The sequence below is a fragment of the Vulpes lagopus genome, chromosome 4 (genome assembly GCF_018345385.1).
Source record: "Vulpes lagopus strain Blue_001 chromosome 4, ASM1834538v1, whole genome shotgun sequence".
Taxonomy (NCBI): domain Eukaryota; kingdom Metazoa; phylum Chordata; class Mammalia; order Carnivora; family Canidae; genus Vulpes; species Vulpes lagopus.
The window spans coordinates 46,575,962-46,601,750 of NC_054827.1; the positions used below are offsets into that span (position 1 = coordinate 46,575,962).

The 25,789-nt window shown below is 55.7% G+C and overlaps 1 protein-coding gene across 2 annotated transcripts in view; it reads left to right on the plus strand.

The window, feature by feature from the left end:
* Positions 1–2,484: 2,484 nt before the first annotated feature.
* Positions 2,485–25,789, plus strand: part of CAMK2B (calcium/calmodulin dependent protein kinase II beta) — a 76,434-nt gene continuing 53,129 nt past the window's right edge. For both annotated transcript variants that reach the window (XM_041751604.1, XM_041751605.1), the window contains exon 1: positions 2,485–2,676. In XM_041751604.1, coding sequence (XP_041607538.1) covers positions 2,612–2,676 — 65 coding nt within the window. In that variant the 5' untranslated portion in view covers positions 2,485–2,611. The remainder of the gene's footprint in view (positions 2,677–25,789) is intronic.

Below are 25,789 nucleotides of genomic sequence, written 5' to 3' on the forward strand. Positions count from 1 at the left end.
CTGGGGCCTGGGATTCCAGAAAGTCATGGCTGGCAGCCCTTCTCCCTTCCAGCTGCCTACTCTGCTGGGGAGGAACTCTCTGACTCAGGGGGTGGACAGTAGGTTGTTCTGTGAGAGGGGTGCGGGGTTGGGCTCTGTAGGCAGGGGCAGTCTGGGTCCCTTCGGTAGCTCAGCCATTCCCCCCATGGTACCCTGATCAGCCTGCTCTTCCCGCCTGCCCCCAAGTCTCCACATCACACCTTGAAAATTCCAGCCCAGACGAGGGGCTGCCTGGGGGACCCCAGTTGTTGACTGGAGTAGAACAGAGGCCTTAAATCATACCCCTTTAGTGACCCCGACTCCTTGCGGAAACTTGGTCTGGGGGCAGCCCACCCAACCAGGGAAAAGCAGGACTTCAACACAGAGCCTTCAGAATACTGCGGTGTCCTTGCCCAGGGCTGCAGAAAGCGTGCATGTGTGTGTGTGTGTGTGTGTGTGTTTGTGTTCTGTGTGTGTGTATGCATGTGCAGATGTGTGGGAAAATAAACAAGACAAGGGAGGGATTATGGGGCAGGGGTTTGAGTCCCAGTCACTTCTTGGCTGTGTGACTTTACCTCTGTCTGTCTGCTGTCCCATCTGGTAAAATGGGGATAATCATAGTATATGCGTCCTGAGGTTGAGAATTAAATGAGATAGGACACGTAAAAGGCATGCAAGCAAATCAATGCCAGCTGTCATCATGGTTTTGATACCACTTCATGCTGGCATGGACTCGCGTTGGCAGGAGTTTGCATGACCTTGACGGCCTAAAGGGCCTACCTGCAGCCTGGGGAGAGGCCGGTTTACCAAGGGGTGTGCTAATTCTATTCTATTGTGAGGGCCTGCCTCCTTCTCCTTCCGGAGCTCAGAAGGATGCGGGTCACCCAGTGTGCGGGCCAGGTTGGACATCCACAGCCCCTGCTGCCCCAGGAGAGGTGGAAATCTGCCTTTCAGAGGTGCCTGGGTGCTCTGGTCCCGGCTCTCCCCTCTTGCCTGGCACTACTGAGATCAAAGCCAGAGCCCCTCTCCCCACAGGATGCCCCCCGCCCTAAGCGGGGCACTTGCCAGAGTACCGCTCAGCCTCTGGCCGCCTCCTGGTGCCAGTCGCTTCTGCAAAACCATCCAGTGTAAGGACTGGTTGTGACCAGGTCTGCTCGTCGGCCTGACGGCTGTGTGCCAAACACATCCCGGTTGGGAAGGTCCTGGCTGCCCCACCCCAGAGTCCCTTCATTTGATCTTTTATTCAGGAAACACTGTGGCTTCTGGGGTGAGCCACAGAGCAAGGTGAGGGAGATGAGCAGGACAGGCCCACAGCAGATGCCTGGGGAGCCCTGGGCACAGTAAGTAGCTCATCTCAGGGCAGCTGCACGGCCTAAATCAAGAGCTGGCTGCTAGAAACTTCTGTCCTCAGGGCCTGCCCATGACAGACCCTGCTCTGACCCTCAGAAGAGTGTGGGTCCCGGAGCCCAGGGAGTTCTCTGCTGGCTCTGAAGCCCCGGTTCTGGACGGCAGCCTGGGTGTGGCCCTAGGGGAAGGCTCTTTTGTGGGAAATGGGGTCAGCCCAGCCTCTCCGGCCCCTCCCTCTTGCTCTCTCCTCCTCTGTTCCCCGGGGTCACTTTGAAGATGGACCCTCTTCTAGGCCAGAGCGGAGGCAGGCAGGTGGATGAGGCCTGAGAAGGGACCGTCCCCCTCACCCGGCAGAGCTGTGAGCTCTTAGGACTGCTGACTTACCGCCGGGGGCGGGGCGGGGGGGGGTCGGGTCCCCTGACTCCGGGACCCTCTGCTTTACCGCCTCGGCTGGGACACCCCCACGCCCAGTCCTCGGGGACTGATGGAGGGGGTGCCCTGCGAGCCCGGGGATGGGGCCTCCCTTGTGCGCTCCCGCCCCGGTGTGCATGCCTGGTGTGGGGGCTCCGGGGGCGGCTGTGCCGTGCGCGGAGTGGCGGGGACAGGACACGAGGGTGCCGCCAGCGTCTCCTCCTGGGGTGTGAGGGGTCAGTCCAGTGGGGGTGGCACACGGGCCCCTCTTGCGGGCATTCAGGGAGGGGAGGGGCGGGGTTCATTGTGTGCGGGCCCTGCGCGGGTTCAAGGGGGTCCCGGCGCGCCGCGGGAGGCCGGCGAGGCGGCTGCGGCGCTGGTGCGTGCGCGCACGGGCAGCGGCGGGTCGGGGCGCAGCGCCTGCAGGGCGAGGGCGCGGGGACGGGCGCGGGGCAGGTGAGGCGGCCGCCGCGGGCGGGCGCGGGGCGGGCGCGGGGCGGGCGCGGGGCGGGCGCGGGGCGGGCGCGGGGGCCGCGCGGGTGCAGGGCGCGTGCCGCGCGCGTGCAGGGGCGGCGGCGGCGGCGGCGGCGGCGGCGGGGACAGCCGCGCCCGCGTCCCCCGCGCGTAGGTGTGCGGCGCGCTCCTGGCGGGGCCGGAGCGCGCACATCTCGCGTGCGCTCGCGGCCCGGCGCAGCCCAGCCCGGCCCCCGCCCGGCGCCGCCAGCCGAGGTGTCGCCCGCGCCCGCGCCCGTGTCGCCGCCGTGCCCGCGAGCGGGAGCCGAGCCGCCGCCACCCGAGCGCAGCAGAGCGCACGCCGAGCCCGTCCGTCGCCGCCATGGCCACCACGGTGACCTGCACCCGCTTCACCGACGAGTACCAGCTCTACGAGGATATTGGCAAGTAAGAGCCGCGGCGCGCGCGGGCCGGGCGGGGCCGGGGGCTGGGGCCGGGGGCTGGGGCCGGGGGCTGGGGCCCCGGGGACCGGACCCTCCGCGCCGCCCGCTCGGGCGCACTGCGGCCCCGCGCGCCCCCGGCGGCCCTCGGCGGCTCCCGGCTGGGGCCCGAGGCGCACGGCCCCGCGCCGCCGACCCCCTCCGCGGCCCCGGGCCAGGCCGCCGGACCTCGGCGCGCGCGGCTCCGCCCGGGCCTGCTCCCGGAGGCCGGGACTCGGGGCGCGGGGCCGGGCGCCGCGGGGGCGGCAGCAGGTGTCCCCGGAGCGCCGGGCAGACGTGACGCATTTGGCGGCGGGAGGTCAGAGCGGGGCGGGCGCGGGGGCGGCCGGGGGCCTGGAGAGCGGGGGACGGGGCGGCTCCGGCCGGGGGTCGCCGGCGCGGCGGCCGCGCTGTCCCCGCCCCCGCCCCCGCCCCCGCCCGCACCCCCACCCCCGCCCCCGCCCCCACCCCCACCCCCACCTCCAGTCCAGCGGCGGCGGGCGCGGGGGCGGCCGGACTTGCTCGGCGCCTGCTCCTCCGCGTGGCTCCATCCGCGCGGGGGGTGCCCGCTGCGCTCGGGGCCGCGTGGGAACAGCCTCCGCTGCGGGGCCCCCGTGGAATCAGGGTTTCGGAGGATTTCCCCCCAGATTCTTCTGGAAACGCGAGTCAGGAGAGTGGAGGGCTGAGATGGGGAAGCTGGGCAGGTCCCTGGGGTGGAGATGACGGGGTGGGGTGGGGGAGGCCGACGGGCCCCTGATTTCAGGGTCATTGAAGTAGGGGGAGGCGGGGGAGGTGGACCTCGGAGAGTTCTTGACCCGAGGGCTGCAGGCAGGGGAGGCGGGGGTTCACGTGGGGAGGGACCTTGAAGGCTCCGTCCAGGTGGGGCCTCACCCCCGGGAACAGGTGGCTCCCGGGCTCCGGTCTGCAGCTCGCGCCGCGTGGGGCGCCTGGGCTCGGGGTCAGCCAGGGCCCTCCCGGCCGGGGTGCGTCGGGGCGGCACACCTGGCGTCCCTCCGTTGGGTTCCAGAACTCCGGAATCCCTCGGCCCCAGCCCGGCAGCCAGAAGCCCGCCGTCTCCATCCTCCTTCTCTGGCCCTCCCGCGTGGTGGGGGCGCTGGCGAGGTTTCCTCTTACACATCCAGCGGCAGAGCCTCATTTTTCCTTTTCTAAAAAGCGTTTGTGATGGTTCTTCTATTGGTGAGGCATGTTGATGGGTGATAATTGTGGGTCCTGATCTGGGAAGAGTGGGGGGCTGTGCTGAGTCCTGGTTCTCCTTGGATGGGGGGGGTGCGGGTCAACCCTGAGGGCCGAGGAGCTGGGAGGATGCGAACCCCTGGGGGGGCACGGCAGTGGCCGGCAGGCCCAGGAACGCCCTCCCACCCGTGGGTGCTCTTCGGATGCCTGGCCCCAAGGCTGGCGGGCAGAGAGCAGAGGGTTGGGGACCGCCCAGCACACCCGCTCTGCACACCCCTGATGCCCTGAACACAGGCGGGGAAGGAGCTGGAAAGGACAATGGGCTGGGGGTCCTCAGGTGGAAGGAGGAAGGGGGTGGCAGTGGGAACAAGTCCCTCTTTCTAGGGAACCTGCTTAGCCTTCCTCTGCTTGCCCAGGCACCCCTAGGCTCCCCCTGCCATGTGCCTTGCCTCTCCTCAACTTGAAGCTGACCCTGCTGACACCCTACACTTTTCTTTCTAAAGATTTTATATATTTATTCACGAGAGACACAGAGAGAGAAGCAGGGACACAGGCAGAGGGAGAAGCAGGCTCCCTGCGGGGAGCCCGATGCGGGACTCGATCCCGGGACCCCAGGATCACCACCTGAGCCAAAGACAGAAGCTCAACCGCTGAGCCACCCAGGCACCCCCACCCTACACTTTTCTGTGAGCTTCCAACTCCAGGCCTTCTGCTCCAGCAGTGGCTGCTTCTCCCGGCCTCTGCCACCCACACGCACACCGGGGAGTGGAGGTCTCTGGGCTACCAGGGGAGATGCCAAGAGGGGACCTTGCAATGGAGGCCAGGCTCCTCCCCCTCAGCCAGAGCAGGAGCAGCTTCGAGAAGGGAGCCACATGGCTGCTGTGCCTGGAGCCAGGGGACCAGGCATGAGTTGGGGAGGCCCCCTAGCCCTGGGGGCGGGTGGGGACCAGGGCAAGAGGCTCTCAGCTGGCCCAGCATTGCTCTGCGGGGTTTCCCAGGCCGCAGGCCCAGTGGGGGCCCCGAGGGCCAGTGGCGGCCCTGCCAGCATCCTGTGTCGGAGGGGTCACATAAATGCCGGGTGAGCTGTGGCAGGGTGGGGAGCGAGGGGCTAGCGCGTCTGCCCAGGGCAGGGGCAGGTGGCCCTGATGGCCTCTTGTTGACAACGCCTGCCCAGGGCCGTGGTGCTGCCGTGGCCCCAGGTGGAGGCGTCCCAAGTTTATTTAAAGCTGCAGCCCCTGGCAGCAGTCAGAGGACGCTGCGCTCTCTGCCCGGGGAGGGCCGGGCCACTGGCCCACAGCTGCCGGTGTGACGTGGCTGCCTCCTTTCCCCTCCCTGCCCCACTTGGATTTTTTCCGTGGGGGCCCAGGCAGCAGGGTCTCAGGGCCCCGGGGAGGGGCGCTGTGTTCCGGGGGCTCTGCTGTTCCTGGCCTAGTGGGGCAGACCTGCCGGGCCAGGGCTCTTGACACCTGCCTGGATGCTCAGGTCTGTGGGCCAAAGAGCTGGAGGTCCATCCAGAGCTGGAGGTCCCTACGCAGGCACACAGCAGGGTCTCCAGGCCCTTGGCGCAGCGTAGACTGGCCGGCAGGGCGGTTTTAGTTCTTGTGTGTTGACTAGTTTTTTAAAATTGAGAAAAATATCAGGAGTAATAAGAGAATACTTGTATCTCTTTTAGCAAGAATTGGAAACTTTCACTCTTTTGTCCTTTTGGCTTTAAGTTCTGTTTAAAAAAAATTTTTTTTTTTTTTATTACAAGAAAGCATTACAAGTAAATGTGAAGTGACTCTAAGTTCTGGAGCTCTGACGTACGGCATAGTGATTCTGGGTAATGGTGCTGCGTGCTGTACTTGAAATCTGCAAAGACAGTGGGTCTTAAAAATTCTCGCAACACATACACGTGCACACAAGCATGCACACATGCGTGTATGCGCATAAGCACGCACATGCAAACACATGCACGCACACAGGGCCGTGACTCTCTGAGGCCACTGTGGGCAATCCATGACGTGTACACAGGTGTCCCATCATCACGTCATAACCTTGTACTCAAAATTGCATGTCGCTCACATCCCACCAAAGCTGGAGAAAGCCCCAAGTAAGCTTTCTCATGTCATGTACATGGACGTGATCCTTCCAGATTGCTGGGTTCATTTCCACACAGAGATGAGCACCCGAAACTGACGCTTGGGATTCTCTGGTGTGTTTTCCTATAGCTTTCCGATCGTTCCCACCTGTGTTTTCGCGCAGTTCAGTGCCAGGGGCACCTTTGGGGGGGCCAGGCAGGCTGCCCGTTGCTGCTGGCCTGAGGCAGGTTGTGGCCACCGTTCCCCTCTGGATGGAGGCCTCCCTTGCTCCTGGTTGCCGTGCTCTCCAGTCCCACGGCGAGTTCGCTGGTGCAGGTGTGAGGGCTTCCCTAGGGTCTGTCCTGGCAGTGGGGTTGCTGGCCAGGTCCCTGCTCTCCGGTCCCCCCTGTGTGTGTGCAGCCCCTCCAGGCCCTCGCAGTGCGCCCTCACTCCGTGCTGGTGGCTCTCAGCTGTTGGATGGTTGCTTGGGTAGGAAGAGATCTTTGTGTTCAGGCTCCCGAGTCTGTCCCTTTGGGGGGTCGTCTCCTCTAAAATGTGGGTGATGTCTCCAGAAGAAAGTAGCTCCCACGAGGTTCTGGACGCTCCCCTTGGGGGTGGCCCCGCTGTAACCACCTGTAACAGGCATGTCCCTTTCAACATTCGATTTTACTTGATACGAGTGGATCCTCCGTTTTAAAGACACGGAACCACCGGTCAGGAAGGATGGGCCAGGGAGTCCCGGCAGTGCAGAGGCCCGACCTCCAGGCCAGCACACCCCACCCCTCCCGGATTCCCCTAAACTTTGCCAGGCTCACCGCTGACCTTCACATGTCCTTGGCTGCATCGAGTGTCAGCCGGTCAGAGGAGAGCAGGCCTTGTCCTGGCGAAGGGCCTTCCTTTCCTCAGGAGCGACCTGCTAGGCAGTTAATAGATAAACAGGATATTCCGAGCAAATTGATGGGTGCGTCTCCTGAGCTCCCAGGCCAGGTTGCCAGGGAAGGAGGAGAGGGCTGGGTGGAGGAGGGGTCTGCTGTTGGCTCTCTTGCTGCCTCAGACCTTGTGCCCTGGCTGCCCTGGCTGCTCCCCTCCAGGGGACCCCTTCGCCCCCCGCCTCTCTCCCCTCTCCCCTCTTTGCCCTCCTCTGCCCCTCCCCTGCCCCATCCCGGCAGGCCCTGGCCCTCAGCGCCTCCCTCCGACAGGCCATCTCCCCCACACTGGGCTGCAGGTGGGGTGCAGGCCCCTTCCAGGCCTGCCCAGGCGCTAGGGGTTGCACATTCCAGGGAGGGTGAGCGCAGCCCCAGAGCTCGAGGCCCATCCTTGGTGGACGGTGTTTGGGAAGAAGTGACACGCGGAGGCTGCGGCAGGATGCACATGAAGGTGACGCTCCTGTACTTACTATTGAGTGGTATTTTTATACCGTAACCTACTTTGCCAGGAGCTAAGAATACACCTCGATACCTGCACTCTTTCTCTCCTGGTAACGGTCCCAGCAGTGAAGTGGTGCTTATTACATCAGTGTGCTCCCCGATGAGATCCGCACCCCGACCCTTCTCCGCTCCTGGCAGAGGTGGACTTAGGCGCCCAGAAGCTCCATCCAGGGCCAAGGCTGCAAGGGCTGGGGTTCGAATTCGGCCGGGGGACTCCGGACTCGGCTTTCTTGTCCCTCACCACAGCTCGTGCCCCTACTGGCTTGTGGCCTGCTTGTGGTCCACTCGGACCCTTGGCTCTTTGGGCCTCTGCCTGCCCTGGGCAGGCCGCTCAGCACACACAGGCCATGTTTCTCCAGCTCCAGCGCTGTACCGTCCTTTTCCTTTGGTTGTCGATCTGCTGTAACCAGCGCTCTGCCCCGGTTTGGACCACCAAGGCTTGAAATTTTGTTGCATGAATGGAACAAAGTGCAAGGATTTATCTTCTTATAAAGAGAAGTAAATAGTCACATGTGTGTGATAAAAGTGACTCTTCGACACCCCACTTTTCTCAGCCCAGAGGAGCCCGGGTGGTCTAATGTTGGTGTTAGGACATGTGGGCTCCTGCATACGCGTGTATACATGTGTGCAGAGTACATGTCACATATGGAATTGCCACATATGTGATTTTGAAGTGTGTTTGCTCCTAACACCTGTTCACACCAATCCCACCAGGCGAGGGTTTGCCCGCAGGGCTCAGCCTGTCGGGGCTCCTAGATGTACGCGGTGTGCTGGCCGTATTTTTCGAACCAAAAATGGGGCCCATCCTCTCCTAAGCATGACACAGGGGTGAGAGGGCCCTTTGTTTGCTGGCGGGGCTCCTGCGCTCATCGGAGGGCGTGACTGCTGTGTGAGAAGGAGAACAAGGGTTGGCTGCTCTCGGCAGGACCCTGGGTGCAGGGAACAGGGGCCTCCTTCAAAAAGAGCCCGGGGCTGGATGCCTGGGGGGGGCTCAGTCAGTGAGGCGTCTGCCTTCAGCTCAGGTCATGACCCCAGGGTACGGTGATGGAGCCCCGGGTCGGGCTCTCTGCTCAGTGGGGAGCCTGCTTCTCCCTCTCCCTCTGCTGCTCCCTGCTTGTGTGCGCTCTTTCTCTCTCTCTCTCTCTCTCTAATAAATAGATAAAATATTACCAAAAAAAAAAAAAAAAAAAAGAAAAGGACTACAAACCATATTCCTCCCCTCTTTTATCTCATCTAAGGGAGAGATATTTTTTTCCTTCTGCCTACCTGTACTTACTTAAAACACCCTCAGAGAGTCCATGTTGACCCCCTGGGATCTAACAGGTGCTGAACAGGATGAGGTGTCACCGGGTGGAGGTGACATGACGGCTGTCTGCTCCTCAGACACGTCCCATTCCTCCCTCTGCTCTCCAAGGCCACCTCCCTGGTTCAAGGCATGAGATGTGGCCTTTCTGGAGATTTCAAATATATTTTCAAAAAATTTAATTCCCTCTTTCTCTCTCACAAAAATGGAATCTGATTTTTAAAGCATCTTTCACAGCTGCGAGTCACTTTGTTAGTGTAGAAACATAAAAATGCATAATGTATCAACTTGGTTTTCCAAAAATTATCATATTGGCATATTACATAGAAATGTATATTTTATTCATATAAAAATCTGAATCTATTTAAAATAAAAACATCCTTTTGTGTTACAGTGGTGTCACTTGCTGCCAAGCCCAGGGGCCCTCTGTCTCCTGGTTTGGGGGGTCGCTGGCCTGGCCAGTGGCTGCTGCTCCTGCTGGACGGCATTGTTTCGCTTGGACATAATGATTCTGACATAACTAAGGCTCCGGTTCTTTGTTAAGCCAGAGACAGGCGTTTGTTGAATTGTGGAACAGATTGGCAATAGCTGGGCAACGGTTTAAGAAAATGTTGTAGAGGAAGCATAAGCCACACTGTTCGTGGGGGGTGGGGGCCTGATCTCAGAGCTCGCCACCTTCCCCTCTTCCCCTCTTGAGCAGCTGGTGTGGGCCGCCGTCACTGTCATACAGGAGTGTCACCAGGCCCTCTGACGGAGTGCGCTCCGTGGGTCCAGCCCGATCGGGTTGGTGCCTGTTTCCAGCAAGGCACCAAGGGGCAGCCCCTGTGTTTCCATCACGCAGCTCACACTGAGTTCCAGGACTGGGTGCCAGGCTCCTGTGGGTGCACAGCTGGGCCGCTTTGAGGCCTGCAGCTCCTTCCAGGGGCCTCGGGCGCTCGCCCTGCAATCGGTGGCACCAGTGGGTCTTGGGGACACCCAGACACCTGGCTTGAGTGGCCACCTGTCTTGTCACCTGGTGAGGTGCGGCTGCGGGGCAGACATCTCTGAGGTGCTTACCTTGGAGTGGACGCCAAAAGAGTTTACAGTGTTCTTTCCACGCCTTAATGAAATTCTTCCCAAGGCTCCTGTTCTTATATGTTGAGGCACAGGCTGGTTGTCAAAATCATTGGTTTGAGCCAGACCATCTGTTTTTTTTTTTTTTTTTTTTAATTTTCAATTTTAAGTAGATTCCGTGCCCAGTGTGGAGCCCAGGTGGGGCTTGAACCCACGATCCCGAGATCAAGACCTGAGCTGGGGTGCTCAACCAACTGAGCCACTCAGGCACCCCACGCCAGGCCATCTGTTAGGGGCTTCCTGGGTAAAGAGTGCTGGTCTAGTGAGGAGTGCACCTGCTGAAGAAGCGGTTCCCAGCCCCGGCTGCACGGGGGCCCCTGCCCCAGACCAGCTGAGTCAAACACGGCAGTGGGGTTGGTGAGGCCTCCACGCTGTTACAGTGGGCAGCACAGACACAGACCCGATGCCAGGCCCGGGCTCCTGCCTCCCTGCTCTCCGTGTGAGCCTCACCTGACCGTCAGTGTGGAATTGGCCTTCTTTTCCTGTACACTCAGCCATCTCACTCCTGATCCTGTTTGTCTAGAGCAGCACTGTCCAGAGGAAACAAAAAATTTGAGCCACAGATGTAAGTCACACGTGTAATTAAAATGTTTCTATTACTGGGCACCTGGGGGGCTCAGTGGGTTAACGTCTGCCTTCAGCTCAGGTCCTGGGATCGAGCTCAGCAGGGAGTCTGCGTTGCCCTCTCCCTCAGTGCTTTCTCCCTCTCTCGAGTTCTCTGAAATAAGTAAATAAAATCTTTAAAATAAAATTACTATTTAAAGAGAAAGGGGTGAAAGGAAGTTTAATAAATAGATGTATCTGGCTCAGTGTATCCAAAGTATTATTTCAACACAAAATCAATGTGAAATGTTATTGTTCAGCTATTTTATATTTTTAAAAATATTACATGTTTGAAATCTGTTGTGTACTTTACATTACAGCACATCTCAGTTTGGACCAGGCGCATCTCAGGTTCTTATAGCTACTTGTAGGCAATGGTCACCACACTGAACAGGGCATGTCTAGAGCTTCCAGGCCATTCCTATTATTTTTTTATTATATATTTTGCAGTTTTTCTGGTTTCTTTTGCTTTTCTGCAGACTTGTTCAATCCGTAAGTCTGCTAACACACTTAACTGCTTTACCAGGCGCTCTCTAGGTGCCGGGTGAACAGTGATGAACAGACAGTGCTTGCTCCCATGGAACTTATACTGGTGGGGGAGGCAAGTTACAAACATATACACCAAACACATTATATGATGGGGTGGAAGGTGAGTAATCCCACTGGGAATCGTTAGAGACTTGGGGTGCCATTTAGGATGAACGCTGCCTCTATAAAAGGGGCAGTCAGGCCATGTAAAAGGAGAGGAGACTCTAGTTGCTAAAACTGGGAATGATAAAGGGACAGTACAGCTGACCCAACAGAAATAAAAAAGATGATAGGAAGTCCGTGAACAACTGTGTGCCAAGGTGAATAACCTCGATGCAGTGGACAAATTCTTACTAAGACACAAACAACTGAAATTGACTCAAGAAATAGAAAATCTAAATAGGCCTCTACCGATGATAGGGACTCATTCATAGGTGAGAAATTTTGAAATGCCCCACAAAGAGAAGCCCAGGCCCAGAAAACTTCATTGGTAAATTCTGTCAGACATTTAAAGAAGAATTAATAGCAGTCCTTCACAAACGCACTCAAAAAATAGAAAAGGAGGTAATTTTTCCCAAATTATTCTATAGAACAAGTAAATCCTGATATCCAAACCAGACAAAGACCCCATAAGCAAAAAAACAAAAAAACAAAACAAACAAACAAACAAAAAAACAACTGTGGAACAATGTGGATGTAGATGCAACATCCTCGAGAAAATAGTGACAAAATGAAGTCTAACAATGTAGAAAAAGGTTAACTTTATGAACAAGAAAATTTTATCCCTGGAAAATAATGGAGGGTTGGTTCAACATACAAAATTCAGTTAGCACAAAACAGCACATTAATAGAACAAAGAAATTATATGATTATCTCAACAGATGCAGAAAAGTATTCAACAGAATCTAATATTCTTTCCTGGTAAAAACACTCAACAAACTATGAATAGAAGGGAAACGTCCTCCACTGGATAAAGAGCATCATGGAAAACCCACAGCTCAGGTATTGAATGGTGAAGGACTGAACATCTTCTCCCGAGGTCAGGGTCAGGTCGGGACAAGACAAGGAAATCTGTTCTCTCCACCTCTGTCAAACATGCTACATACAGGAGGTTCTAGCCAGGACTGTTAGGCAAGAAAAGGAAATAAAAGGTACCCAAATTGGAAAGGAATGGGTAAGCCTATCTCTAGGTTTGCAGATGACATGGTCTTGTGTATAGAATATCTGAAGGAGCTCTAGAGAGACCTATGAGAACTAAAAATGAATTCGGCAAAGTTGTAAGATGTGAGATCATGATATAAAATTCCATTATATTTTGTTAATACTAGTGATGTTCGATCCCAACATAAAGCTAGGAATTAGGAAAGTTCTATTCACAATTGTATCTAAAACAATAAAATACATAGTAATAAATCAGCAAAAGGAGAACAAGAACTTGAACAATGAAGACCACCAACGACTGTTGGAAGAAATTCAAGAAGACCTCAGAAAATGGAGACATACCATGTTCATGAACTAGAAGATTGAATGGTGTTAAGATGGCGGGACACTGCAGATTGACCCACAGACTCCATGTGATACCTGCCAGAGTTCCAGCTGCCTTTTTAAAAAATGACAAGCTGATCCTCAATTCATATAGAAATACAAGGGGACCCCTTGTTCTTTTCAAGAACAATCTTGAAAAGGAAGAACGATGTGGGGGGACTCACACTTGCTAATTTCAAAACTAGGGGCTCCTGGCTGGCTCAGTCAGTGGAGCAAGTGACTCTTGATCTCAGTGTTGTAGGTTCAAGTTCAGGGGAGAACTTGGCGGGGGAGAGATTACCTAAAAATAATTTTAAAAACTAATTATATAGCCATGGTGGTCAAGAGCATGGGTACTGGCATAAGCATAGACACATAAGCAGTGGAGTGGGACTGAACCTAGGATGGACCCATCCATTGCTGGTCATTAGATCTTTGACAAGGACCACAAGACACTTCAATGTGGAAGGATACTGGTTCGTTCAACAGATGGACCAGCTGGGTGTCCATGTGCAAAAGAATGAAGTTGGAACCCAATCTAAGGCCATAACACTGTGATCTCAACATAGATCATAGACCTAATGGTAGGAGCTGAACTTGTAAAATTTTGGAAGAAAACAGTAAATTTTTGTGACCTGGGATTTGGTTTCTTAGATATGACACCAAAAGCATGAGTAACAAAAGAAAAATAGGACTTAGCGTTAAAATGTTTTGTGTTTTCAAGGGCGCCATCAGGAAAGCAGGAAGATAGTCCCCAGAATGGGGAAAGATATTCGCGAATCACATATCTGATAAGGAGTTTGTGTTTAGACTAGTCCAAGAACGTACTATCTGACAGTAGAAAGACCAACAACCCAATCAGAAATTGGACAAAGGACCCGAGTTGACATTTCTCCAAAGAAGAGGTACAAGTGTGCGATAAGCTCAAAGAAGATAGTCATGTGGGAAATGCAAATGACAACCACAAGTAGAAGCTACCTACTGCCCCCAGGATGGTGAGCACCAGGAGGCCAGTGATGGCCGGTGTGGGCCAGGATGTGGAGTCACAGCCCTCAGACGCGGCGGAATGGTGCCGTGGCCATGGAGAACAGCACCTCCAGATGTCCCATCCCTAGAAATGTGCCCACGAGCTAGGACAGCACAGGTCCACACCAGGTCTTGCTCACAGGAGCAGTGACCCTAATAGCCAGAGAATGGACACACCCCGAATGTCCATTGGCTGGTGACGGAGTCAGGAGAACGTGTCGTATCCTCATGGTGGGAAACCAGTCGGGCAGTGAAGGATGAAGTCTAGCACGTATGATGCTCGTGATGGCCCAGGAGCACTTCCAACCCGCTGCACACGGTGAGAGCAGGCCATCTCGGGGCTCACATGTATGGACCCCATTACATGCTGCACGTCCTCAGCAGGCAGCTCGGGGGCACAGGGGGCACGGGGGCGCAGGGGAGCCGCGGGTGGAGTGGGGCGTCCCCGGGGATGGATGTTGTAGCTCAGCTTGTGCTGATGGCCGATGACTCTGAGCGTCTAGGAACAACCATTGAATTACACACTTTAAGTGGGTGAATTGTTTGGTCCATGAATTATATCTCAATAAAGATGTTTAAACCTAAATAAAACCTATATATATGTAAAAAAAAAAAAAAAAACCAGAGAACCCTAGCATCTGGCTCTCAACACCCAAATTGCAGAGAAGTGAGATTAGCAGTGAGAGTGGCTCTGGCTGGCGGCTCCCTGGCGCTGTAACCGCGGTGGCTGAGGCAGGACCGTGGCCCAGCTGTGGTGAGCTGCCCCCGTGGCCCTCTGCCCGCTATTGCCTCCCATGCTGGGACGTCCGTGGAGGCAGCAGAGGGTGGAGGCCCCAAGGGACACAGGGACGGAGGCTGGAGCGTGCAACCGCCTCATTCTCTGAGATTCTGAGGCCAGCCTGGGTGGCGCTGGTCCACGTGGTCACAGAGCAGGGTGGCTGGCGGGGGCCGAGGCCCAGGCGGCTGGGTCTGGGAGGGCCCACGGGAGGGCGCCTGGCGGGAGGCCAACTCTCCTGCCCCTGGACGCGGGGCATCATGATGGGCATGGGTGGCAGGGCTGGGGGCCTGGCCGTGTCAGGTCAGCAGGGTTGGCCGTGAGGAGGGGGCTGTAGCACGGGTGGCGGGGGCCAGGCCCCAGGTCCTGTTATGCTGAACGTGTGGCCTCCTGCCTGGGTCCTGAGCGGGCCTCTCCCTCTTCCTTGCTCTCTCCCTCTGCCCCCCCAAGGTGCCCACTGTCCCCAGGCACCGTCTGGAGCAGGGCCTCAGCTGGGGCCTGTCAGCCTGCCCTCCGGGACTCCACCTGCTTCCATCCTCTGCGGCCCTGGACGGTCCCCTGGAGACTCCAGGGCCAGGCCTCGGGGCCCTCCTCTGCACCCCCTCCTTGCCCAGCAGGTCTGTGGGGGCCCCTCAGGGCTGCACGGGCACTTGCAGGGTGCAGGTCTTCGGGTGCCGTCCCAGCCCCGTGCCCAGCCGGATGGCGCGTTTGCTTTCCTGGAGGCTGTGAGCAAAGCCGCGCTGACCACCTGCTGGACGGTCTGCCTCGTGGGGAGTGCTCACCACTTGCCTTTCCGCACCCGCTCGAACCTTCCTGGACTGCTGCTCCTGCTGCCGGGCTCTGGTGTGAGTCCCCTCACATGGACGGGGACCCCATGTGGCCCGGGGGCCGGGTTTGCCCCCCTGTGTCCCTTCCCTGCCCTAGAAGGGTCCTTTGGGGTTCCCTTGGATGCCCTCCCAAGGACCTCTCCATCTCCTACCGCCCCGTCCTTGGCAACTGCTGATCGCGGGGCATTGAAGGTTCCCCGTCGGGGCTCAGCTGCTGTTCTGAGTGCCAGGACACCTGCTCCCTGACCTTGCCGTCCTGTCCCGGGGCACGTGGGGTCCCAGCGTCAGTCCCCCTGGGGGTGTGTCCCGCCTCAGAGCTCCAGTGTGAGGTCATCCAGGGACCCCAGGCACAGAGCAGCTTGGCAGGGTGCACGCGGGCTGGGCACTGCCTCTTCCTCGCGTGGCAGGGCAGCACGCGGACGGGGACCTCCCAGCAGGTGTGCGCCAGGGGATGGCGGGTGCGGGATGGGTCACCTCAGAACCCTCCTGTCGTGAGGGTCGGAGCCGGGGGCGCAGAGAGCCAGCATCCGGGACGCACACGGGCCTCCCCGCGTTCCTGCATCCACCCTGTCCCGAGGCCTCAGGCGGCCACAGCACTTCCCCTGGGGCTGGGAGGAGGTGCCCAGCTGGGCTACCTGGTGCCCTGCTTGGCTGGTCTGCGCCCCGAGGGAGGGAGCCCGTGGGCCGCGGGCCGGGCACGGAGCAGCAGCCGCATCTGTGTCTGATACTCGGGGCAGGTCGCACCGGGGCCCTCGAAAGCTCCTCACGTGCCAGTGCGGGGGGCAGGCTGTGCTTCGTCACCTGGGCTGAAGGGACTTCTTAAAAACCTGGTTTAAAGGAAAGCAGTACAAGTACCAATGTCTTTCCTCCTTTCTGGATGATTTTTCAGATTCGACTGCACACCCCCCAGGGCGGTTTGCTGTGAGATGTGCGAGGTGTAGAACCCTGGTCCTCAGAGCATCCAGCATGTTCACGTTGGGGGTGGCCCTAGGACTGTCCCCGTTACACACCAGCTCCCTCCTCCCCCCCACGCTGCCCCCCACCAGCTCCTCTCAGCACCCCCAAGCACTGAAACCCCACGCTATGTGTCCTTCGGTGTGGCTCATCCGCTCAACGTCACCTGTTCCAGGTCCCTCCACATGGGAGCAGGTGTCAGGGTCCTTCCTCCTCTGGGCCGGGGGTCTCCTGCCATGTGGATGGGCCACGTTCTGTGCATTCATTGGTGACCTTCGGTTTGTTTCTGTTTCCCAGCTGCTGTGAACACATCGGGCACAGGACCTTTTTTAAAGACGGACACGTATCTCCCGCTCTGGCCACGGTGTTGCCACACTGGGCTGTGCAGCCTTGAGCTTCCGTGTAGCCTCTCTGTTTCAGTCACCCCTCTAGAAGTGGGGGGACTGGGTCAGAGACTTTCTGGGGTCTTTTCCGACCCCATGTGCTGCTCGTGTGAAACCCATGGCTTTGCTCGGGGACTGGCCTCAGAGCTCAGCCATCTGATGCTCAGGTGCCCGCAAGCCGATCACACGGATGTGTGCATTCCTCGAGAATAAAACTCAGGGTGAACTCAGATTGACCTGAAACACAAACCGAGAATGAGTCCCTGAAGCTTTACCGGATGTACACCTTGCAAGAAACAGCCCGTGTCCCTGTAAGTTCCAGACGCCCGAGGCGTCTGCCTGGTGTAGGGAACAGTAGGCTCCATGCTTGGGGGGCTTGTGCAGAGCAAGTGGTGTGTGCCCGAGGACTCAGTGGAGACACTGCCCTGACCCTGTTGCTGCCCCTCCTTCCATGGCCCCTGGGAGCAGCCTGGGCAGTAACTCCAGGCCCGCCGGGGTGGGGGGCCACGTCCCCTGTGGCCCTGTCCCTGACTGCCTGGCTGTGTCTCTGGGGCGGCTGTGGCTTTGTCCCCCGGGAGCCCTGGCTGGAAGGCAGGCCCAGGTGCCATTTGGGGGGAGCCCCCGCTGGGGCTGTGTGTGACTCCAGCTGCCCTATTTCTCCAGGTGGGCATTCAGATCTGTCCTTGGTCACACTGACGGGTCAGTGACACAGACCCCTCTCCAGGGAGGGGTGCCGGGCCCATAGCAGGGGTGTGGCCATGGAGCCAGGGCCATGGGGCCTGGAGGTCAGAGGGGGTTCCGTGGGGCGAGCGTGCTTGGCCCTGGGGGTCCCCTCGGACTCTCTCCACTGCAGTTTTCCCTCTGGATCAGGATTCCCAGCGGGAGGACCTCTCGAGGTTCCAATGTAGCCCGTCTCAGACTGCCCCCCCGAGGACACCTGCAGAGAGGCGGAGCCCCCCAGGTGAGATGCAGGTGGGGGCAGGCCTCCGCGGCCTCCGGGAGCTGGGAGACGCTTTCTTCCTCCTCATGACATGTCCGAATTTTAACATTGTGGAAGTGTTCACAGCTCTTGTGGGCAGAAGGACTCGGCGCTCTCTGTCCAAGCCCCAAGTAAGGTGGAGCCCCAGGGACCCCATGCGGCTGGAGCTAGAGTGGCTGTGGGCGTCTAGGTTGGGCCAGGGGCCCCCACCCGAACCGGCTCCTCCTTGGGGAACCCCTTTGGCCCTTGGTCCCAGGGACCCCGGGGTGGGCTTGCCCAGCAGTCACGGGCAACACCCTGTAGTGCTTGCTCAGGGCGCGTTGCCTCAGGGGGAGCAGGCGCCCTGCACCGGATGGGTGCAGGAGGCCAGTGAGGCAAGGCCGTCCTCTCTGTACCTCAGTGGTGGGTCTTGGGACCAGGGGTCATCATAGGTGCCCCTCAAGGCCAGCGGGGCCTCACCCTTGGGACGCAGGTAGGCCCGGGGACACTGTACCACTTTCTCTTCAGTGTCCACCCTGGTCCTTGCAGAGTGGATGTGGGGCTGGCCAGGGAGAAGAGGGCGAGGGCCGGGGGTGAGGCAAGGTGGGGTGGGTGCCACCTGCAGGCCTGGCTGGGCTTCCTGTGCGTCGCGCGTCACTGCTGCTGTGCCTCGCCCCCGGCTGGTGGCCAGCTTCTGAGGCGTCTGCGTTCTGGGAGCGAGAAGGAGCGGGCACAGGCCCTGCCCTGAGGTGTCCAAGTCCAAGACCCACCTTGCTGCCTCCCTCCCAGGCCCGTGACGAAGCTGTTCCCTCCGGTGGGGCCCCAGGGGCTGCCCGTGGTGAAGGGGAGATGCCCTCACGCAGAGGGAGCTGCGCAGCGCACCCAGATCCAACTGCCCCATGGGTGACGGTGGGAGCTGGCAGCTCACGGAGAAAGGATCGGAAGCTCCCCGTGGCCGTGGCCATAGGAACGCTGTCGGACGAGAGTCCACTTTGGGTGGCGGGTGTGCAGATGGTTCTCCCAGGTGGTCCCCACCCACCTCTGGGCCCAACGCTCCTGTGGGGGGGACACAGCCCTGAGAGTGAGTGGACCCTGGACTGGCCAAGAGCCCCCCCGTGTAGGCAGGGGAGGAACCCCGAGAGGCAGAGCCTCCGGTGTGGAGCTGACCTGTCTGGCTGCAGGGGCCACCGCAGGCCTCGAGGCCACTCTGAGCTGCCAGTGGACGGGAGGGGGGGCACTGGGCCCCAGGGCTCCCGGGCAGTGCTGGGCCCTCCTCTCCCCTCCCTCCTGCCCGGTCTGTCCTTATTTTCGTCTTTGCTGGATGTGTACGAGGCACTCGTTAGGACCATGGCTTCCGGCGGGGGTCCAGTGTGGCTGTCGCTGAAGATTCCTGGAGAAGCTGGGTTACTTGAGAGAAAGGGGAGAGAGAACTGGTGGAAGACGGGGCAGGTGAGCCAGACCAGCTGATGGAGGGGAGCCTCAGGGGCCTCTGGGCCCATCCCCGCTGCCCTCCCTGACCCTCGGCCACGGACGTCAACCAATTCCAGTACTTAGTCTGTTCAGGCTGCTATAACCAAAATACCGTAAGCTGGGGGGCTTATGAAAAATGATTTCTTACTGTTCTGGGGGCTGAGGGTCCAAGGCCATGGCGCTTGCAGATTTAGTGTCTGGCGAGAGCCTGCTGAGTGGACAGCTTCGTCCCTGTGTCCTCACGCGCTGGAGGGAATGGAGGCATCTCTCAGAGGAGGTCTCTTCTAAGGCACGAGTCCCATCCTGTAGGCTCCACCCTTGTGACCTAATCCCCTCCCAAGATGCCTCCTCCTAATACCATCACCTTGGGAGTTAGATTCTGACACATGAACTGGGGAACACAAGCATTCAGACCATAACAAGTACCTTGTCAAGGAGACTTTTCTTTGCAGACTTGCCCGGAGTCAGCCAGAGGTTTGTGTGGGCCTGTTTCTGGGCTCTCTGTTCTCTCCCATGGATGTACTGTCTATGCTTCCAGCAGAGCACCCCGTCCTGCTTCCTGCAGCTTCGTACAATGTCCTAAAACCGGGCAGCGTCAGCCTAGGACTTAGCTCTCCTCTGATCTTGTGTTGGCTACTCTGGGTCTTTTGCCTCCAAATAAACTTCAGTTTCAGTGTTGGTTTTTTTCTGGGATCTTGATTAGGATCGCATTAAATCTAGAGCAAGCTGGGAAGAGCCGACATCCTGACGGTGTTGGGTCTTCCTGTCCATGGACAGGGGATATCTCTGCATTTGTTCAGTTCCTTGATTTCATTCAGGAAAGCTTTGAGTCTTTCTTCTATAGCTCTCCTATATATTTTGCTAGGTTTGTACCTAAGCACGTCATGTTTTTTGGTGGTAGCGTAGATGGTATGGTGTTTTATTTTTTTATTTTTATTTTTTTTTAAAAGATTTTATTTATTTATTCATGATATATATATATATAGAGAGAGAGAGAGAGAGAGAGGCAGAGACACAGGCAGAGGGAGAAGCAGGCTCCATGCACCGGGAGCCCGACGTGGGATTCGATCCCGGGTCTCCAGGATCGCGCCCTGGGCCAAAGGCAGGCGCCAAACCACTGCGCCACCCAGGGATCCCCTGGTATGGTGTTTTAAACCTCAGATTCCACTTGCTTGTTGCTGGTATGTAGGAAAGCAATTAACTTTTGTATATTAATCTTGTATCTTGCAACTTTAGTATAACTGCTTATTAGTTCCAGGAGTTTGTGTATATGTCCATTTTGGGAGATTTTTTACATTGATAATCATACTGTCTGCAAAGAAAGACAGTTTTATTCTTTTCTTCCCAAGCTGTATACCTTTTATTTCCTTTTCTTGTCTTGGTGTATTATTAGCTAGGGTTCCCAGTATGATGTTGGAAAGGGGTGGTGAAAAGGGACATCTTTGCCTTGTATCTGATCTTAGAGGAAAAGCACTTACTTTCTCTCCAAAAGTATGAGGTGAGTTGTAGGTTCTTTGTAGATTCTTGCTAAGGACTCAACTATGCCCTGCCCAAATTAATAGGTCCAAATTAATAGGTCAAAGCCTTAACCCCCAGTGTGACTGTATTTGGAGATAAGATCTTCAGGAAGTAATTAAGGTTACTTGAGGTCATAAGAGTGGGTCGCTGACTTAATAGGATTCATGTCTTTATAAGAAGAGACACCAGAGTTGCCCTGCTCTCCATGTGCACCACTGAGGAAAGGCCGTGTCCTCATAGGAGATGGTGGCTACCTGCAGGTCAGGAGCTGAGAGCTCACATAAGAAACTGAACTTGCTGGACCTTGGTTTTGGATCTCCAGCCTCCAGAACTGTGAGAAAATAAATTCCTGTTTTTTAAGGCTCCCCTCCCCCCAGAATGTGACATTTTGAGTTGACTGATACAGTGTTCTTTATCAAGTTGGGATAGTTCCCCTCTGTTCCTAGTTTGCTGAGAGTTTTTATTATGAATGGGTGTTGGATGTTGTCGGATGCTTTTGCTGCATCTGTTGATATGGTCATGTGATTTTCCTTTTAAATCAGTTGATGTGATGGAGTACGTTAGTTGGTTTTCAAATATTTAACCAGCCAGCCTTGCACACCAGGGGTAAATGCTCTGTGGCCCGGGTTTATAATCCTATTTGTGTATTGTTGGATTATTTTTCTTTTTTTTTTTTTTAAGATTGTATTTATTTATTTATAAGATACACAGGGAGAGAGAGAGGCAGAGACATAGGCAGAGGGAGAAGCAGGCTCCCTGCAGGGAGCCCGATGTGGGACTCGATCCTGGGTCTCCAGGATCACGCCCTGGGCCGAAGGCAGACGCTAAACCACTAAGCTACCCGGGCTGCCCCATAGTTGGATTCTATTTGCTAATGTTTTGTTGAGGATGTTTGCACCTGTATTCATGAGGGATAATGGTCTGTAGTTTCTTTTTCTAGTGGTTTTGGTTTTAGGGTAATGATGGCTTCACAGAATGAGTTAGGACATATTCCATCTGCTTCTTTTTCTCTAGAAGAGAATTGGTATAATTTCTTCCTTAAATGTTTGGTAGGACTCACCAGTGAACCCATGTGAGCCCAGGGCCTTCTATTTGGGAAGGTTATTAATTATTGATCCCATTTCTATAATAGATATAGGCCTCTTCACATTTTCCATTTCTTCTTGTGTGAGTTTTGACAGATTATATCTTCTAGTGAGTCCATTTCATCTGTTTTATCGACTTTGTGGGTATAGAGTTGTTCATAGTATTCATTATCCTTGTAATTTCTGTGGGATGAGTGTTGGCTCTGCTTTCATTCCTGATGTTAGTAATTTGTTCTCTCTCTCCTTTTTTCTTATCCTGGCTAAAGGCTTATCAATTTTATGGATCTTTTCAAAGAATCAGCTTTGGTTTCATTGATTTTCTCTGTTTATTTCCTGTTTTCAATTTCATTGATTTCTGCTCTTTTATTGTGTCTTTTCCTTCCTTTAGACTTACTTTGCTTTTCCTTTTCTAGTTTCCTAAGGTGGGAGATTAGATGATTGATTTTTTTTAAAATTTTTTTTTATTTATTTATGATAGTCACACAGAGGGAGAGAGAGAGAGAGGCAGAGACACAGGCAGAGGGAGAAGCAGGCTCCATGCACTGGGAGCCCGATGTGGGATTCGATCCCGGGTCTTCAGGATCGCGCCCTGGGCCAAAGGCAGGCGCTAAACTGCTGCGCCACCCAGGGATCCCTAGATGATTGATTTTAAGTAATGTCTTCTCCATGTATTTTAGTTTTCTTTTTTAAAAAAGATTTTATTTATTTATTTATGAGAGAGAGAGAGAGCAGAGACACAGGCAGAGGGAGAAGCAGGCTCCCTGCAGGGAGTCCGATGTGGGACTCGATCCCAGAACTCCAGGATCATGCCCTGAGCCGAAGGCAGACACTTAACCGCTGAGCCACCGAGGGATCCCATTTTTTTTTTTTTTTTTTAAATTTTTTTTTTTTTTTTTTTTAATTTTTTTTTTTTAATTTATTTATGATAGTCACAGAGAGAGAGAGAGAGAGAGGCAGAGACACAGGCAGAGGGAGAAGCAGGCTCCATGCACCGGGAGCCTGATGTGGGATTCGATCCCGGGTCTCCAGGATCGCGCCCTGAGCCAAAGGCAGGCGCCAAACCACTGCGCCACCCAGGGATCCCTAGATGATTGATTTTAAGTAATGTCTTCTCCATGTATTTTAGTTTTCTTTTTTAAAAAAGATTTTATTTATTTATTTATGAGAGAGAGAGAGAGCAGAGACACAGGCAGAGGGAGAAGCAGGCTCCCTGCAGGGAGTCCGATGTGGGACTCGATCCCAGAACTCCAGGATCATGCCCTGAGCCGAAGGCAGACACTTAACCGCTGAGCCACCGAGGGATCCCATTTTTTAAAAAAATATTTTATTTATTTATTCATGAGAGACAGAGAGAGAGAGGCAGAGACATAGGCAGAGGGAAAAGCTGGTTTTCGAGCTATCTTTCTACACTTGATCTCAGCTAAAAGGCGGAGAAGCGATTCTAGCTATCTTTCTGTTTGTGTTTCCAGTTTAATCCCACTGCGATCTGAGATTTCTATTCTTCTAGATTTGTTAAGATGTGTTTTATGGCCCAGAACTTGGTCTGGGTGTTTCCTGTGAGCTGGAGAAAAATGTGTATTCTGTTATTGCTGGAGGAAGTCGCCTGTAGATGTCCAGTAGATGCAGCTGACTGATGGTGCTGGTGAGTTCAGCCGTGGCCTTCCCGATTTCCTGCCTGCTGGATAAGTCTACCTCTGCTGGAGGCTGTAGAAGTCTCCAACCATAATCACGGGATCATCCACTTCTCCTTGTAGTTCTATCAGTTTTGCCTCGTGTAGTTGGACACGCTGTCTTCGGGTGTGTATGTATTAAGGCTTATCATGTCTTCTTAGAGAAATGATCACCTGATCTTCATGTGATGCCCTCTTTATCCTGATAACTCTCCTTGCTCAAGTCAGCTCTGTCTGACATGAAAACAGCTACTCCTGTTTGTTGTTTTTTTTTTAAGATTTTATTTATTTATTCATGAGAGACTTAGAGAGAGAGAGGCAGAGACACAGGCAGAGGAGAAGCAGGCTCCATTCAGGGAGCCTGATGTGGGACTCGACCTCGGGACCCCAGGATCGCTCCCTGGGCCGAAGGCAGGCACCAAACTGCTGAGCCACCCAGGGATCCCTCCTGTTGTTTCAAATTACCGTCAGCGCAGCGCTCTCCATCCCTTTATTTTTCTCATTGTGGTAAAATATACAGAATTTAAAACTTACCAGTTTAACCATTTTTAGTGCACCATTCAGTAGCATTAAGGACATACACAGTGTGGGACAGCCATCACCACCATCCATCTCCAGAACTTTTTCATCTTCCCAAAGTAACTCTGTCTCCAGGGAAGCATCCCAGTGTGTTCCACCCCTTCAGACTCCCCTGCATCCGCTGGGCTGGAGCCCCTCTTGTTCCCATCATTTCTGCTGCCTCAAGCCCTCCAGGAAGCTTCGCAAGGGTGTGTGTAGTCTGGGAGAACCGGGACCCAAGGAACCCCTACTGTGGTACAGAAGGGTGGTGGGTCTGGGCAGTGTTGAGAGTGACGGTGTGAGCCATGAGACTTACATCGAACAGTGGGGACACATATCGAGGTCAAGCTCTCTTCATCTGTGTGGGGCTGTATGAACTCTGTGACTGAACAAGTCATGAAGATTCATCACCATTGTGCGACCTTACGCCTAGATGTTGTCCGGGTGTGCATCACAGGTGGGCGGGCAGGGCCCTGCTGGGTTTTTGGTCTGACCTGCATCCACAAGACTCCAGGTGAAGTGGCTGCTCTTTTTGGGTTTGGCTGTGTGTCCTTGAGGGCGCTGGGGACCTCAGCTGGCCAGCTGGTGGTGTGTCTGCCCTGCCTCACCATCTCTTGCTTTGTGGACCGATTCATCCAGAAGATGTCTGTTGCTGAACTTCCAGGGGTCTCATAGCATTTCACAAAGGGGTCAGTCTTGAGGCCCTTAGACCAGAAGCCCCTCTGCCCCCATTCCTGGCCCTCCTGAGACTTTCTTTTTTTTTTTTAAAGAACTTACTCTTTCTTTTTTTTTTTAAATATTTGTTTATTTATGACAGTCACACACAGAGAGAGAGAGAGAGAGAGAGAGAGAGAGAGAGCCAGAGACACAGGCAGAGGGAGAAGCAGGCTCCGTGCAGGGAGCCCAACGTGGGACTCGATCCTGGGTCTCCACGATCACTCCCTGGGCCAAAGGCAGGCGCTAAACCGCTGCGCCACCCAGGGATCCCCTCCTGAGACTTTCTGAGCAAAGATTTATGTGGTGGAGTGAGTTAGGGAAAGGCCGCACCTTGTACTCCCTAGTTGGACACTCATAGCCCAGATGAGCAGTTGACTTGGGAAGTCCCGCAACTGAAAAAGAAAGGAGGAAAGGCAGGGGAAGGTGACCCATTTATCTTACTGGTTCCCAAACTTACATGCCCACGGAGCCCCCTCTGTACCTACCCCCATTAACCTCCTGTGGAGGAGATACTTGAGGAACATGATTTGGAAAATGTTTTCCTGGGGCACATGGTGGCAAACTCCATGAGGCAGTGTTGGGGCAGCGCGTGCTGGCGGCTGAATTAATCGTGTCTCCTCAGAATTGGCACGTGGGTGTGCTGACCCCGGTGCCTCAGAATGTGACCTGGTGTGGAGATAGGCCCTGGGCACGTGTAACAAGTTACATCCTACAGCAGGATGCCCCTCATCTAATACGACTGTGTCTTTCTAAAATGGAGAAATTTGGATAGAGACGTGCACACAGGGAGAATGCCGTGTGAACGGGAAAGCAGAGGTTGGGGTGATGCTTCTGCAAACCAGGGAGCACCGAGGATCTCCAGAAAACCCCCAGGAGCTGGGAGAGGCCAGAACAGAGCCTCCCCCACTGCCTCAGGAGGGACCAGGACGTTGATCTGGGACTTCTGGCCTCTGGGTCGGGGAGACAGTGCCTTTCTGCTGTTTGAGCCGCAGCCTGTGGTGCTTCCTAAGGTGGCCCCAGGACGCTAGCACAGCAGGGACGAGCAGAGCTTTAGCTCCTCGCCTGGGCTCAGAGGTCGGGACTGGGAGCCGCTGGGATTCCGAGGGCCTCGGGAAGGCCGGGTTGGACAGGTGTTGCAAACCGCCCAGCTGTGGGCCTTAGTAAAGTCCATGGAAATAATGGAGATGTGCAGGGCAGGCCATTTATGAGGAGGGAGATCGTCATCCCAAATGCCTGCCAGCCGAGGGAGCACTCCACTTCCCTGGAGGAATGTTCTCTGCTCCAGAGAGGGCCAGCTGTGATCTAGCGCAGAGCGGGGATGTGTGGGAAGTGACGCTCAACAGCAAAGCCGACCAAAAACCAGGCCCTGGCACACTCGGCTTGTGTGG